This window comes from Kogia breviceps, chromosome 19 (genome assembly GCF_026419965.1).
Source record: "Kogia breviceps isolate mKogBre1 chromosome 19, mKogBre1 haplotype 1, whole genome shotgun sequence".
Lineage (NCBI taxonomy): Eukaryota > Metazoa > Chordata > Mammalia > Artiodactyla > Physeteridae > Kogia > Kogia breviceps.
The window spans coordinates 20,695,212-20,709,157 of record NC_081328.1 but is presented as its reverse complement, the minus strand read 5'-3'; the positions used below and the strand labels follow the sequence as shown (position 1 = coordinate 20,709,157).

Below are 13,946 nucleotides of genomic sequence, written 5' to 3'. Positions count from 1 at the left end.
CACCATTTTACAACCATCACAGTCATTGATTCTGCCAAGAATTATCAACAGATACTAAAACTAGTGGGTGAGCCTTTGAGGAGGAACAGGATATTTACATAGTTTCAAAGTAGCTCCTTACAAATTACTTACTAATTACAAAGGGGAAGGTGGCAACTTTACAGTGGATTAACCCAGTGAACAAAACCTTAGAACAAGTAATCAGAGCTAACCAGCACCAAGAACAGGACAAGCTGACATCACGTGCCTCCTAATACGACATCCTGAGAAGGACATGACATGACTTCTGCAGTATTCCTGCCAAAAATGCATAATCTGAATCTAACCATGGAAAATATAAGACAGATTCAAACTGAGGAACGCTACAAAAAGTGGCCTGGACTCTTCAAAAAATGTCAAGATCATGAAAGACAAAGAAAGGCCAAAGAGCTATTCCACAAGATTAAAAGAGACAAAAATACTGGACAACAAATTGCAACATGTGCTCTGAGATTAGATCTCAGATATGGACCAAAAAAAAAAAAAAAAAGGCTATAAAGGACATTATTGGGACAACTGGTAAAATTTTAATATGAATTATGGAGTAGACAGCAGTATTGTATCAATGTTATAGCTTCTGATTTTAATAAATATATTTTGCTTATGTAAAAGAAAGTCTGTGTTCTTAGAAACACACTGAATATTTACGGATAAAGGATCGTGATGCCTACAGATTAGCTCACACGGTTCAAAGAAAACACGTATGTGTGCAGAGAGAGCGAGCGAGGGAGCTTGTGCATGTGAAAATTGTGAAGCAAGTCGAAGAAGATGGTTAACAGTAGGTGAATTGGAGAAAAGGGCATCAGAAGTTCCTTGTACCATTCTTGTAACTTTCCTGTAAAATTATATCAAATGGAAAGTAAAAAAAATAAGTACAACTAAAAAAAAACTTATCCTGGCTCCCCAGTGCATATAATCAGTAATCAAAGCTAATATTTACAGGGCACTGGGCACTGTTCTAAGTGCTTTACATCTATTAACCCATTTAATCTTACAACAACCTTATGAGGTTGGTATTCCTATTATCCTCATCTTACAGGTGAGGAAACTGAGGCACTGAGAATTTATGTAACTTACCAAGGTCACAAAGCTAGAAAGGGGCAGAGGCAGGACCCGGATGCAGCAGCTTGGCTCCCAAAGCTTTTGAACACTGTATTGTGTGTGTTTCTAGCTTATGTGTACAAGTGCTTCGGTACTAGTATCCCTTTAACTTCAGAAAAGGATAAATGAGGATGGCAGACTCCTGCCTGATAAAGCTGAGGTTCCACCTCAGTCCCACCCCACGACTAGACCAAGACAGCATCTCCAATAATTCCCATTCTGTATGCAAGTCTCTAGGGTAGCGCCTCCTGTTACAGGCATACCTAGAGAATACTTTATTGCTAAAAAATGCCAAAACAAGTATAAAAACATCAGAATATAACATCAAAGATTACTGATCATAGATCACCATAAGAAATATAATAATAATGAAACAGTTTGAAAGCACTGTAAAGCAAGTTCTACCTGTACTGTATTTGTTATGGTGAAATCAAACAATGCTATCAAGCAGGACTGCACACTATAGAGAAATCGTTTGTGAAAGTAAGAGTCAATCGATGCAGCAGACCTCACTGGTGTCTTATTTTAAGAAATTGCCACGCCCCCACCCCACCCCACCTTCAGAGACCACTGCCCTGATCAGTCAGCAGCCACTGACGTCGAGGCAGGACCCTCCACCAGCAAAAAGATTATGATTCACGGAAGGCTCAGATAATGGTGAGCACTTTCCAGCACTAAAGTATTTTAAAATTAGAGTATGTACATTGTTTTTCAGATGTAACGCTCTTGCACACTTATAATGTAAACATAACTTTTCTATGCACTGGGAAACCAAAAAGTCACGTGACTCGCTTTATTGTGATACTCGCTTTATTGTGGTGGTCTGGAAGTGAACTCGCAATATCTCTGAGGCACTGCGAGATCATTAGGTAAAATCAGAGCCCTGCTGGGGGGCGGGGGATGGCAGGACCGTGAATATGGCTGAATAGGGACTTCCAGACCCTCACAATGTTCTCCCTCAGGGTCAACAACATATATGCACTCCGTATACAACACACACCATTTATTGAGCATTTCCTATACGCCAGGCACTGCACTCCATGATTTTAGGATCACACAGCTCATAAGTCACCACGCGCAGTTCAGACCCAGGTCTGGTCAGCTGCTAACACTGCTGCCCAGTGGAATACCTCAGAGTTACTGAACGCTTTCCAAGTTGCTTCAGATACATCATCTCTAATCTTTATAATAAGCCAACCTTACAGACAGGGTCTCTGTTTCACAAATGAGAAAACCAAGGCTCTGAAACGTAAAAGAGACTTGCCCAATGACACCCAGCTCTTAAGTAGAAAAGTCAGGATTTACACTTGGGTCTGGCTGTCTCTGAAGGCTGTGTTCTTCTACATTAAATGGTACTGCAAGTGGCCAAGCAGGAGACCTGGCAGTGGCCACAGAAGGGCAATTAGCTGGAGAGAGTGGTTCACTGTGTTAGGAGGAGTTAAGAGCACAGCTCAGCACTGGGTGCAGAGCAGAGGACTTCTGCGCTTAGGAACAGAGCACTGGGGGAATAAGACTGTGGCTTTACCCAGTTGGAGGGAGAGAGGAGGCTAATTCCTGGACTAACAAAATTCTCATCCACCCAATCAAGCTATCCTAGAGCTCTGAAAGAATACCAAAATGAACACCTACAATACTCTGGCCCTCCTGAGAGAGACTAGAAAGATCCCAGAACATTCCTCCAAGGCCTGCCTTGTCTCATTCCTTCAGTGATGCCTCTGATTGCAGTTCAAGACCTACCTCAAAAAAGCACCAAAGCAAGGAAAAGACAGAAGTAGAGAATGTATGTATTTTTAAATGCCCATGAGAAAGAGAAAGATTTGTGTGCTTTGTTTTAAGGGGGAAAAAAAGGTTTTCTACATTTTATTTTCTAAAAATCAAAGGCTGCTCTTAAGCTAGTTTTACACCCTTCTGTAGCACACCGAAGGCCCCTCTCCTTGTACAGCAAAGCAGCCAGCCCCAGTAATGATTTAGGGGAGATTAACAAATATGTCAATGTCTATTTTCTGCTTAATTTAAAAGCAGCGTCTATAAAGATTTTTGACTTCTGAACCCTGCTCTCCTGAAAGAAAGAAGGTAAGAATGAGGAGGGGGATAAAGAGTGATTATCCTATCATTGATCGTTTGTCAGGAGCATTTCTTATTCACTGGACTATTGTAAAAAGCTAAGCTCTCGATCAATCCTATAAGCTCCCTGTACAATTAAATATCTTGGAATGGTTTTCTTTCTTTTCAAGCCCGATTGCAGGGCCTCAGGGTTTTTAGGAAAGCAAGCCAGTGTGTGTGCATGTGTGAGTGTGTTTAAGAATATGCTACAGAGAGGAAAGTCATTCTTTCTAGAATCCTACTTTAGGAAAAGGCTGAAATGGGAAAAGGGAAAAGAGAGGTAGGTCACTCCCATGCCTTCCTTCCCAAAATAAAGAGTCCCCATGAAATCCTAAAAATCCAACCATACAATTTAAAATGTTTAAAGAGTTAAACGCAAGAAGAGGTATTGCTAGTCTGATCAAATGAAAGCTAACATTACTGAGATGTTACTGTACACTCGTGCTGTTTAAGTACTTTTCATCTCATTTCATTTTCACGACAACCCTAAAAGACTGCTGTGATCTTATCGATGGGGAAACTGAGGCACACAAAAAAATTGAAGTAACTTGTCCAAGGTCACAAAGCCAGGAAATGATGAAGCTGGGATTTGGGCTTAGGCAGTCTGGCTTCAGAGTCCATGCTTCTTAACTGAAACAAGTTAAATTGACCTGCAAGTGTCCACAGGACAGCAGCCTGTCAGGTGTTCCAGGGGCCAGGACATAATGAAAAGCCACATCTCTCCATGGGGTCAAAGCTGAAGAGAAGCTTCTGAGGAGACGGCTGATTTCTGCGGCAGGAGGTGCTTTTACCCAGCCTTGACCCTGGGGGAGGGCGGGAGGTGGCCACCCTTACCGTATGGATGAGCAGACCATGGAGTATGATTTGGGGGGAGGGTGAGACCTTCAAAGCTTAGAATAAAAATCAGAGTGGTAGGCTAAAAATTCTCTGCTCAGCCAAAGGCACTAGGTGACCTTGTAGAAATCTCTTTCCTTTTCTGAGCTGTTTCTCATTTATGTAACAACCATCCTAATCTGGCAAACAGGAAGAATGTTGTATAAAAGGATGTGATATTAAAGTGTGTGTTCTTTTAATTCTTAACTTTTCTTGGTTTTTTTTTTTTTTTTAGATCTATCAAGAAGCCTATGTAAATTTAAACCCAATTTAAACTTTTATGTGCCCTTCCTCCTCTGAAGAAGAAGAAGGCAATTTGCTGTGATTGGTTAAATACTTAATGCTAAAGAAAAGAACTAGATCACCCTCCCCACTAAGCTCCTGAATATCTCACATATGAGAACACATACCCATTCCTCAACCCTAAGATTGAAAAATCAGCATAAAAAAGACTGGAATGTTATTAAGATTCAGAAGTACAAACATAAGTAGTTGTTTAAAAGATCTATGTAACCACATTTTCTATGTTGAAAGAAATTTCTCTAAAATACAGTAAGATAGGGTGGAAAAAATAAAAAAACCTGCAAAACTATTTCCGTATCCATAACAGGTGTGCCTTTCTTTACACAAAAGCATTCTTGAAAAACTGCAGAAATCAGATCCTGTTTTAAATGCCTTAAGGGAGCTATTTAGAAGGAACCCTGCAGTGAATCCTTTGGTAAAGCAAATAATCCTTTTGTAATGGGAATAATTTCTCCCAGTGTATCTAGTTTTTTTTAAAATCCCATTTTCATATATCTGCTTTTCTTCAAAGGGGGCCATAACTATCTAAATACAACTGTATATGCATATTGATTTTAACGGCAATCCTCTCAAGGGATGTTTAACCCTGAGGTTCCTTGCAATGGTGTTAGTGCTCTACTGTTCATATTTTTTAAAATCATTATAGTAAAGCCACAGATTTCCAGATGGGGATAAAAAAATATATTAAATACATTTCTCCCCCAGCAGCCTTGTCCCCTGTGCCCCCATGCAAACACCGCACACAAAAGAGTCAGGAAACAGCACAGAATTCTCTGAATTCTAGTGGCAATTAAGCCTGGCAGTCTGTACTATTTTCTTTCTCTAAGTTGCTCTTCCTAAGTCTGGCAGGTGGGAGGATAAGGATCTGGGTCATCTGGGACCAAGTGGGGAAGAGGGTCCCTCCAACAAGTTCTCATGACAGCCTCAGGCAGGCAGAAGCTTAGGTACAGTCTAACAAAATGCCTGCCAGGTCCCTCCAGCCTGAGGGAATTGTGACTCACTCCTTCCTGGGAAGAGGCAAGCCCAGATGCTTCTATAAATACGGTCAGATTAACAGATCACACCAAAAGGATGACCACTTCTCCTTCCCAGAAAATGTCACTATTGCACTAAATTGCATCAAGCCAAAGAGCTTCTGAATCGGTGTGACGAGGTGGGTTTTAAGCTGCTGCTAACTTAAGGGAGGATCCCATCATCTCTACCTTCATGATAAAAAGGCTTACGTTGTTTCTCAGCAGGCTACCTACCAAGGAGCCTAGTGCTTGGGGGCCTTGGTGCCAGGGAGGACACTCTGAGTACAACAGGGGAGAGGGCCAGAGGCCACTCCCCAGGCTGAGTATTAGGACTTCTTTCTTTCCGTGATCAACTTTCCAGGTAAGGACACTGCTTTGTGCCTCAAATAAGCAACCTAGGCTCTTTTCGGCTTATAGCATCTTGAAGAGGGCACAAGAGATAGAAAAGCACACACAGCACAGAAACTTCGATCACCTCTGCCAGAAAAGCAGATTAACCCTTGAGTCCCCTTAACTCAAGGGAGTATCCATTTCCTGTCATCCCGCTGGCTAAAGAGAAGGCTTGGGAGTGAGGCATTCCTGAGGATTTTCACAGACACATGTAACCTCACCCGCAGCCACAATACTCCATCTACGCCCAGGGTGCCTCAGGCTGGGAGGCATGCGGGGTGTGGGCTAGGGCCTCAGGGCCAAGCAGGGGCCAGCAGTGGTGCTCGCTGCTGCCCATGTCAGACCGTCACTCCCAGAATGCACTCCGTCCACGTGGGCATGGCCAGTGCGCTGCATGGCAGGCTGCCCGGCTGTCTGGGAACAGGGCCACAACCAAGACGTGTGTCTGGATCAGAACAGAGTTCCACCAAGTGGCTCCTCGGCCCAGGTGCTCTTTGTACTGAGGAGAGGCACGGCGGGGAGCTTACAGTGGCTTCACACTTGGGCCAGAGGGTTCTCTCTCTACCTAAATTGATTTGTCACTTCCCTCGGAACACCAGAGGAGGATGAGGATCCAGAAGAGGATCTCACGTCACAGCATCAAGAGGCCAGGCTGGGAAGGCTGTCCTGCTCTAAGGCCGCTCTCCCTGTCCTGGAGGTAAAAGGATATCAGAGAGACACAGGGAAGCCTTGGAGGGCTGTGCTCTGTTTCCAAAGAAGGAATTTAATTTCCTTAAGGCGACCAGAATGGTAGGACATTTTCCTCTCTGCACTGACTCTGCCAAGCCCCGGTTCTGAGAACCCAGGGTCAGAACTGGTCCAGCAATGCAAGACTCTGGTATTTGGTCTGACATCACATTTCTTGCTGGGGTAACTCTTCCCTTTACCTTTATCAGGGACCAATCTATGTACTATTTTCATACTCTCTGTTATAATCACAGAACTGTAAACTAGTAATTCACCACCTCTACCCAAACTAACTATATAAAATGACAAAAGGCCATTTTAAAAAAATAAGAATCCTGAAAGAGATGACGTTAGCTGTTCAGAAGTTAAATCTTATTCATTATCCTTAGAGTATTTTGAGCACAGTCAATCCCCATGCACTGGTTTGTCTAAGTGGCCTGAGGGCACGCTCCCCCAATGCAGAGGCCCATTTGGGAAGAGACTGGGAACACAGGATAACATCTACTCCTCAGGCGTCCTCCTATGTCAGATTCCTCTCCGTGGAGTTGGCTTCAGATCCCAAAGGGAAAGCACTCTTGTTTAAAGAACTCGTTTAGGGACTTCCCTGGTGGTGCAGTGGTTCAGAATCCGCCTGCCAATGCAGGGGACAGGGGTTTGAACCCTGGCCCGGGAAGATCCCACAGGCCACAGAGCAACTAAGCCCGTGTGCCACAACTACTGAGCCTGAGTTCTACAACTCAGGCTCAGTAGTTGTGCCACAACTACTGAAGCCCGCACGCCTAGAGCCCGTGCCCCACAACAAGAGAAGCCACCGCAATGAGAAGCCCGCACACCACAAGGAACAGTAGCCCTCACCGCAACTAGAGAAAGCCTGCGCGCAGCAACAGACCCAACGCAGCCAAAAATAAATAAATAAATAAATAAATTTATAAGAAAAAGAACTCCTGTTTACTTTTGATCAGGCTTAGTATTCAGCTGAGGTAAAAATCTGAGGAAATCCTGAGAAAAGTAGCACACAGGGAACCAGAATTCCCTTCTGGGCACTAGCGTACATTTACTTTGTACCTCGGATGACTTATTTAACTCTTCCTTCTGCCTCGATCTCCCCATCTGGAAACTGAGGTCATTTTTACCCACTTTGTGAAAAAGCATTTTGGCAGTCTGCTTCTAGGCACTGAGAAAGGAGCCAAAAGCCAATGTGAACCCAAAAGGAGCCGGGTTCACAAATGCTTCTTCTGTTACATCCCCACTGATCTCTTCTGTCACGAACACACCTGGACGTCTGTGGTCTCCCTGACTGACTGAGAATACCTGAGACAAGACTGCCTCTTCTGCTTCTCTCGTATTTCCTTCCCTATACCACTCGGTCCCAAAGGGGGCCTAAGCCACAGAAAATGCTCCATTACAAACACGGCATCTGCTGCTTCCGATGATTAGGATGGAAAGGAAACAATGCCAATCACCATGTTTGAAAGATGCTTCGCGGATTCAAAGACAGCACGCATTCATCTGATCCCCACACTGGCTAGGTGGGAGCGTTACCCCCTCTCTCTGGATGAAGAAGCTGATGTTTGGAGAAGTTAAACAACTTAGCTGCAAGCAACATAGCCAGGACCTGTGCGTAGTTATTTTTACTCCAGCTCCACTGCTCACGCCCCAAGCTGCCCTGGGCCAGTGCGTGCTTCACATTTAGCGGACTAAGGATTCTTCCTCTAGTGCCATTTTGGTCAAGGTTAAATAAATAGGGTTTTCTTCAATGTGGATAGGAAATTGATAATAAGATGATTTGTAACATGATTAAACGGCCATCCCTTGGGAATCTCCTCCCTTTCCCCTTTCTGTGTTTCAAAAGTTAAAAGATGCTGGGTGAATGTGGGAGCGATATCACTTTCCTTCAAGAGAAAGAAGCTTCAGCCCCACACCCCTCACCATCCAGTCGTTCTGCAAACAGATGTTAGAGAGGACCCCTCTTCCTACCAGCTAGTTACTCTGAAGGGATGATGACAGCCATTGGGGGGTTAAAAAGAGGCAGTGAACCCCCAGGTAATGAGCAGGAATTCAGCAGGCAGTGTAAGATAAATGGAGCTCTCTCTCTGCTGGAGTCAGCATGAACTGTGGCCCTGCGGCTTGTTTGTGGCAAATGGAGTGCGCGAAATATCAAAGGGCAGTGATCCAGAAGGAGACCGACTTTGACAAATTTTAAATTGGCCAGAAAGAAAATCAGGAAAAAAGAAAAAAAGAAAGAAAAAGAGGAAAGAAAGAAAATTATGCAATTCACTGTGTCCTGCAATTGTGGCATTGCTGCCTTCCTGCAGAATTAGTGGTAAAAACAGCGATGGCCGTGATCATGGGATGCTGGGAGCAATTATGAGCCATCTAAGTGAGATGCTTATCAGTGGCTGAAGCTTTTAGAGCTCTCTCTGTGTACAGTTGTGAGTAACTTGCTCTTGAGCTGCAGTTACTTTAATTAAAGTGTATGGGGTTGGTCAGAAGTAATTAACCTGTTTGGAGAAAAAAGAGGAAGAAAAACCACCTCAACAATTCTGGGTGGCGATAGATTTTAGAGACAACGTTGCCAATTTCTTGTTGTAGGTGTGCATTTCCTATAAAAGGATCAGGCTGCAGTGTGTTAGAGTTATTGGTGGTTGTTTCCTAATGGCAAACAATGGGACACAAACAGGGTTTATGGTAACCGAGTCGCTGTGTATGGCAAGCAACATTGTGCACAGCTCAGGGCTCTGATGCCAGGACGTGGGGTCTCTAGGGTGAGGGCAGGCAAACTCTCAGAAGTCTCTGTGTCTCTGGATGGTGAGGATGTAAAGAGTTCACAAATGGTACTTTATTAATTAACTTATTATTTGGAATATAAATGAGCTAGCATCTCTTTTTTATGTCTTCCATTCACTGAGTTTCACTACCTTTTAAAGGCAGTCTCCCTGTTGTCTTTAAAAAACAAAAACAAACCAAACCAACAAACAAAAGACCCTTAAGCCATTATCTTTACTAACATAGCAAAGGGCTCAATGGGAGACCTGGGCAGAAAATCAGTGTTTTAAGAGACTCTGAAACTCATTCAGACTCTGGACTTGACACAGGGCTCCCACAGTTTAGTCCAATGTTCAAATCGCAAGCACCTTCCAAAAGCTCCAGAAACAAATGAGCGACATAGTAACAGCTGGAAGCGTGGAGTGCAAATGCTCCCACGGATTCTGCTGCTTGGCCTCTGTTTTAAGTGCACAGTGGACAATCTTTACTTCCATTTCTCCAGCTCAGGATGGCCCCGGGATGCCGCCTGGGTAGGCCTCCGGCCTTTCCATCCTGTGACACTGACTCTTCAGAAAGAAGGCAGGCTCGTCCAGAGAGACAAGCAGAAACAGGATACTTAAGCCTAGTGTGTTCTCTGCCCGATCAGCCTGCCCCCAACAGCAACTTCCAGCTAATCATTTTTTACAAGGTCATCCACAAGCCTAGAAAGATGGGCTGTTTGAACTATAAGGAAATATCAGAAGAAAAAGTCGGGTGACTTTTGCTTTTTTAAGGGCCCACTTTCCCTCCTATTACACACACTGTTTCATTCTACCAGGGTTCTTACCATAGAGAGGACAGTAAATAAAGATGATCATGAATTTGATCAAATGCTTCAGTGCCTCCTCCCCTGGCCTATGAATGCACTCATTACAAATCAGCTGAACGGCTCATTGATTTGCCAGGAGGACAAGCAGACATACCCAATCGCTCAGCCAAGTGGATGTAGACGGGGTCCACCCGACGCATGGTTTTCACCAGATCCTTTCTGCGGAATTTGATTTCTACTGTCCCTTCTGGCTCCAGAACTGATCCCCTGGATCACAGAGAAAGGAAAGGAAACAAAACAGAAATAGTGGTACTTTAAAGGAAGGAGACAACAGAATGAGGCAGTTACCATCTGTGGACCAGGAAATAGCTTCATTATGGTTTTGCCCACCCACGGTTCACAGAGGGAACCCCAAGGAGAGAAGCAGGCACCAGAGAAGAGTCTAAGTGGGGTATGAGAAAGGCCTGGCAAAAAGCAATTAAAATAATTCTTATTACGACATCAGTCTACTTCCATCTCAAAGGGAGAAGAATACAGATTCCATCACCTACAGCTGATAAGGGTAACAGGAATCACATTTTTCAGAAAAAAAAAAAAAAGTTGATGTAGCTGCAGTGGCAGAGGAACAGTCTCCGTCACTCAGGCCATGCACTGAGGGGGTGGCGGGGTGCTGACTGGTCCTACACATGGACGGCACCCTGCTGCTATGGAAATGACATAGGTTTCGGGGTCACTTCTAGTGCATACTAATGATGTTCTATTACTAGGAACTTTACCCTAAACAAATTTTTTTTTAAAAAAACTTTCTACATTAAAAAAAAAAAATACAGCTAATGCTTACTCTGTGCGTGGCACTGTTCTAAGGTCAATGTAAAAATCTTTATGACAATCCCATGCCCAGTCTATATCCACTATGAGGTACGGTACTATTATCCCCATTTCACAGAGGAGGAAACTAAGGTACGGGATGTTAGGAGACTTGTCCAAGGCTAACAAGTGACAGAGCTGGATTTAAAACCATACAGTCTTGGGCTTCCCTGGTGGCGCAGTGGTTGAGAGTCCGCCTGCCGATGCAGGGGACACGGGTTCGTGCCCCGGTCCGGGAAGATCCCACATGCCGCGGAGCGGCTAGGCCCGTGAGCCATGGCCGCTGAGCCTGCGCGTCCGGAGCCTGTGCCCCGCAAAGGGAGAGGCCACAACAATGAGAGGCCTGCGTACCACAAAAAAAAAAAAAAAAAAAAAAAAAAAAAAAAACATACAGTCTTGTTCTAAAGTCTGCAGAGGACTTGTCTCCCATTTGATATCAGATCAGCAGTTAAGTTAGCACTTAAAAGTAAGCCCCTAAGTATAGAATGCTAACCTAGTGATTTGACAATAAAACCACTGGACTCTCTTAAGCAGTTTTTGAAATAAGAGGCTGAAATTTTTGGGAAAAGAGAGACATAGGTGCTCTAATAAAATGACTGGATGTAGGAACTGGCATGGAAAATGTCAAGGAGATACGATGTGAGATTTACAAAAGGGTTGAAAGCAGATTATGAAAGGAAGCTGGATTTGATCTGTTTTACTTAAGTGTTGCAGGGGCCAATGCCTAACAGAAGCTTGGGATTTTCTCTTGCCGTTCCCTTTGTGCTGCAAACACTGTGTTCTCCAGGCCTCCCCGAATGCCAGAGTGAGGCACTGCGCTGTGGGAGAGAAGCTCTGGTTGAAACCACAGAATGCAGGTGCTGTGGTGCACCTCGATGGCCACCCAGGTCGTTCCACAGACAAGAAGAAGCAACCCAGGGAGAGCAAGGACCGCTCCAAGTTCCTCACTCGTCAGCCGCAGGGCCTGGGGAAGCCCCCAGAACTCCAGACTAACAACTGGGTCCTTGCGCTCCACCTTGCTTTAAGCTCCCTCCGCCACATACCTAAGAAAGAGATGATGAATAGGTATATCTGAACAACATACAGGAGAGGGTCTCTCAGAGTGTGGGGGTGCCTGGATAGAGGACTTCATGGTAAAAGAATCTGGGGTGGGGATTACACTGGGAAAGCCTGACTCCAGCCTGGTTCCCTTCTCATGCTGGTGGATGCTTTCTAGAAAGCCTATTTTTCTGACCTTGGAGCCCTCTGGGGATACACAGATTCAAATAAAGGTCCCTTGGTTATAATGCTCTCCAGGAGGAAACCAACAGCTAGAGGATCCCCCAGAGGCAGCGAGTGGAAACGAGGAAGAAGCACTACCTGCTTTCTCGGTCAGCATACATCTCCATGTGCCGCGGGTTGATGGTGGGGTCAATCACGACCCAGGAGCCACCCCGGAGCTCCGCCTGTGGAGGAATGTAAACCATCACAGGCTGCGAGCACTCCCGTAAGCCATCCACGATGTAAGCGCCAAACTTCAGCACTTGGTCGTACATATCTGTGGAGAATGAGACAAATTAGAAACCATGAAGCAGTGCTTCCGAACACTGCTCACATCATGACACACAGAGGAATAAGGCTGCTCGTGGCCAGAGGTGACAGGTCTGGGGGTGCAGCTGCCCCAGGTCCTGTTTGGCCACCCTGAAGACTAAAGCAATTGGTGTCTCCATCTCTATTCTATTTAAGACTCCAGGGGATCTTCAAAAGTAGGACAGAAGTGCATTGCCTTTCACCAGAGTCAGGGTGCAGGCCCTATGGATTGCATATCCATTTTACATCCTCCCTGAATTTCTGTACTCAGGTTTCACCACATTAATTCACACTTGCTCTACAAATGTTGAGTATTTTTCATGTCAATATGTGATCTCTCTCACTACATTAAGTTTTCTGAAGGAACTATTCAAGCTCTTTTCAATTCTTCTCATGATACTTAGCATATGATAAGCCCTTAAAATGCACAGCTAATGGAAATGCACCCTTCAAAAATTTTATCCTCAAAAACTGCATCTTTCATCTTTGCATCCCCAGGGTCCTGTCCAGTGCCTAGAACATAGTTAGTGCTCAGTAAGTGTCTGCTGAATAAACGAGTGAGCACACACATGCTTTGTAAAGAACACAGTGAGAAAGAAAAAATTAATTCTTTATCAGTTGCATTTTCATCAGGGTACCAATGAGAAAAAAATTTAAGTGCATATGTATTTATTGGAACTATCACACAGCCACATAAAAAGAGGAGCCACCTCTTCCTTCTGATAAAAAGTAGGCTTTGTAATCCCCCCAAGGTCAGAAGCAGCCTGAAGAAAAGGGACCCTTGGTGCATAAATAGAGTCAGTCCTTGGAAAGCAGGATCAGTTATTTATTTCCCAATAATTTATGACTTCTTCCCATTTCCTAGCTCACTGAAGTCTAAACACTGCTGAAGTTTTAGGTTTATGATTCCAGATGTTAGAGTATTGCAGTGGAACCACAATGGATCCTTTTGAAACACCAAATAACAGGTTCAACTGAGTTCAAACTTTCCTAACAAAGAGAGGATCTCAATTCGGAATAAATCAATCTGGAAACCCAAAGCAAAGAAGCATTTTTCAGGAACTTAAGAGCAAACCAAATAGAAATTGCTTTCACTGTAGTTACTGGCAAATTAAACCTCTACCTTCTCCAAAGTAAAATATGGCTCTCTCTATAGAAACCATGGGTGAGCACAGTTCTCTGCAAGGCCTATGCCTTTCTCCATTGCTCCAACCTGGCTGGCTGGTCTGTGAAGGAATTCCAAAAACTCAGAAGTTGCCCCAGGAAAAACTCCGTACTCTATGTAGAATGTGAATGGTCACACACTCTGTATATATGATCAGAACAAAGACATTTACTCCTTTGGGAGGAAAGCAAAGACCAAAAAAATTTACTGCTAATTACACAAC

At 44.2% G+C, this 13,946-nt stretch overlaps 1 protein-coding gene across 8 annotated transcripts in view; it reads right to left on the bottom strand.

Moving 5' to 3' along the window:
• ACACA (acetyl-CoA carboxylase alpha) overlaps window positions 1-13,946 on the bottom strand; it is a 375,954-nt gene that overhangs the window by 103,124 nt on the left and 258,884 nt on the right. For all 8 annotated transcript variants that reach the window (XM_067020788.1, XM_067020791.1, XM_067020790.1 and 5 more), the window contains 2 exons: window positions 12,349-12,526; window positions 10,277-10,389 (listed from right to left, as the gene is read on the bottom strand). In XM_067020788.1, coding sequence (XP_066876889.1) covers window positions 10,277-10,389; window positions 12,349-12,526 — 291 coding nt within the window. The remainder of the gene's footprint in view (window positions 1-10,276; window positions 10,390-12,348; window positions 12,527-13,946) is intronic.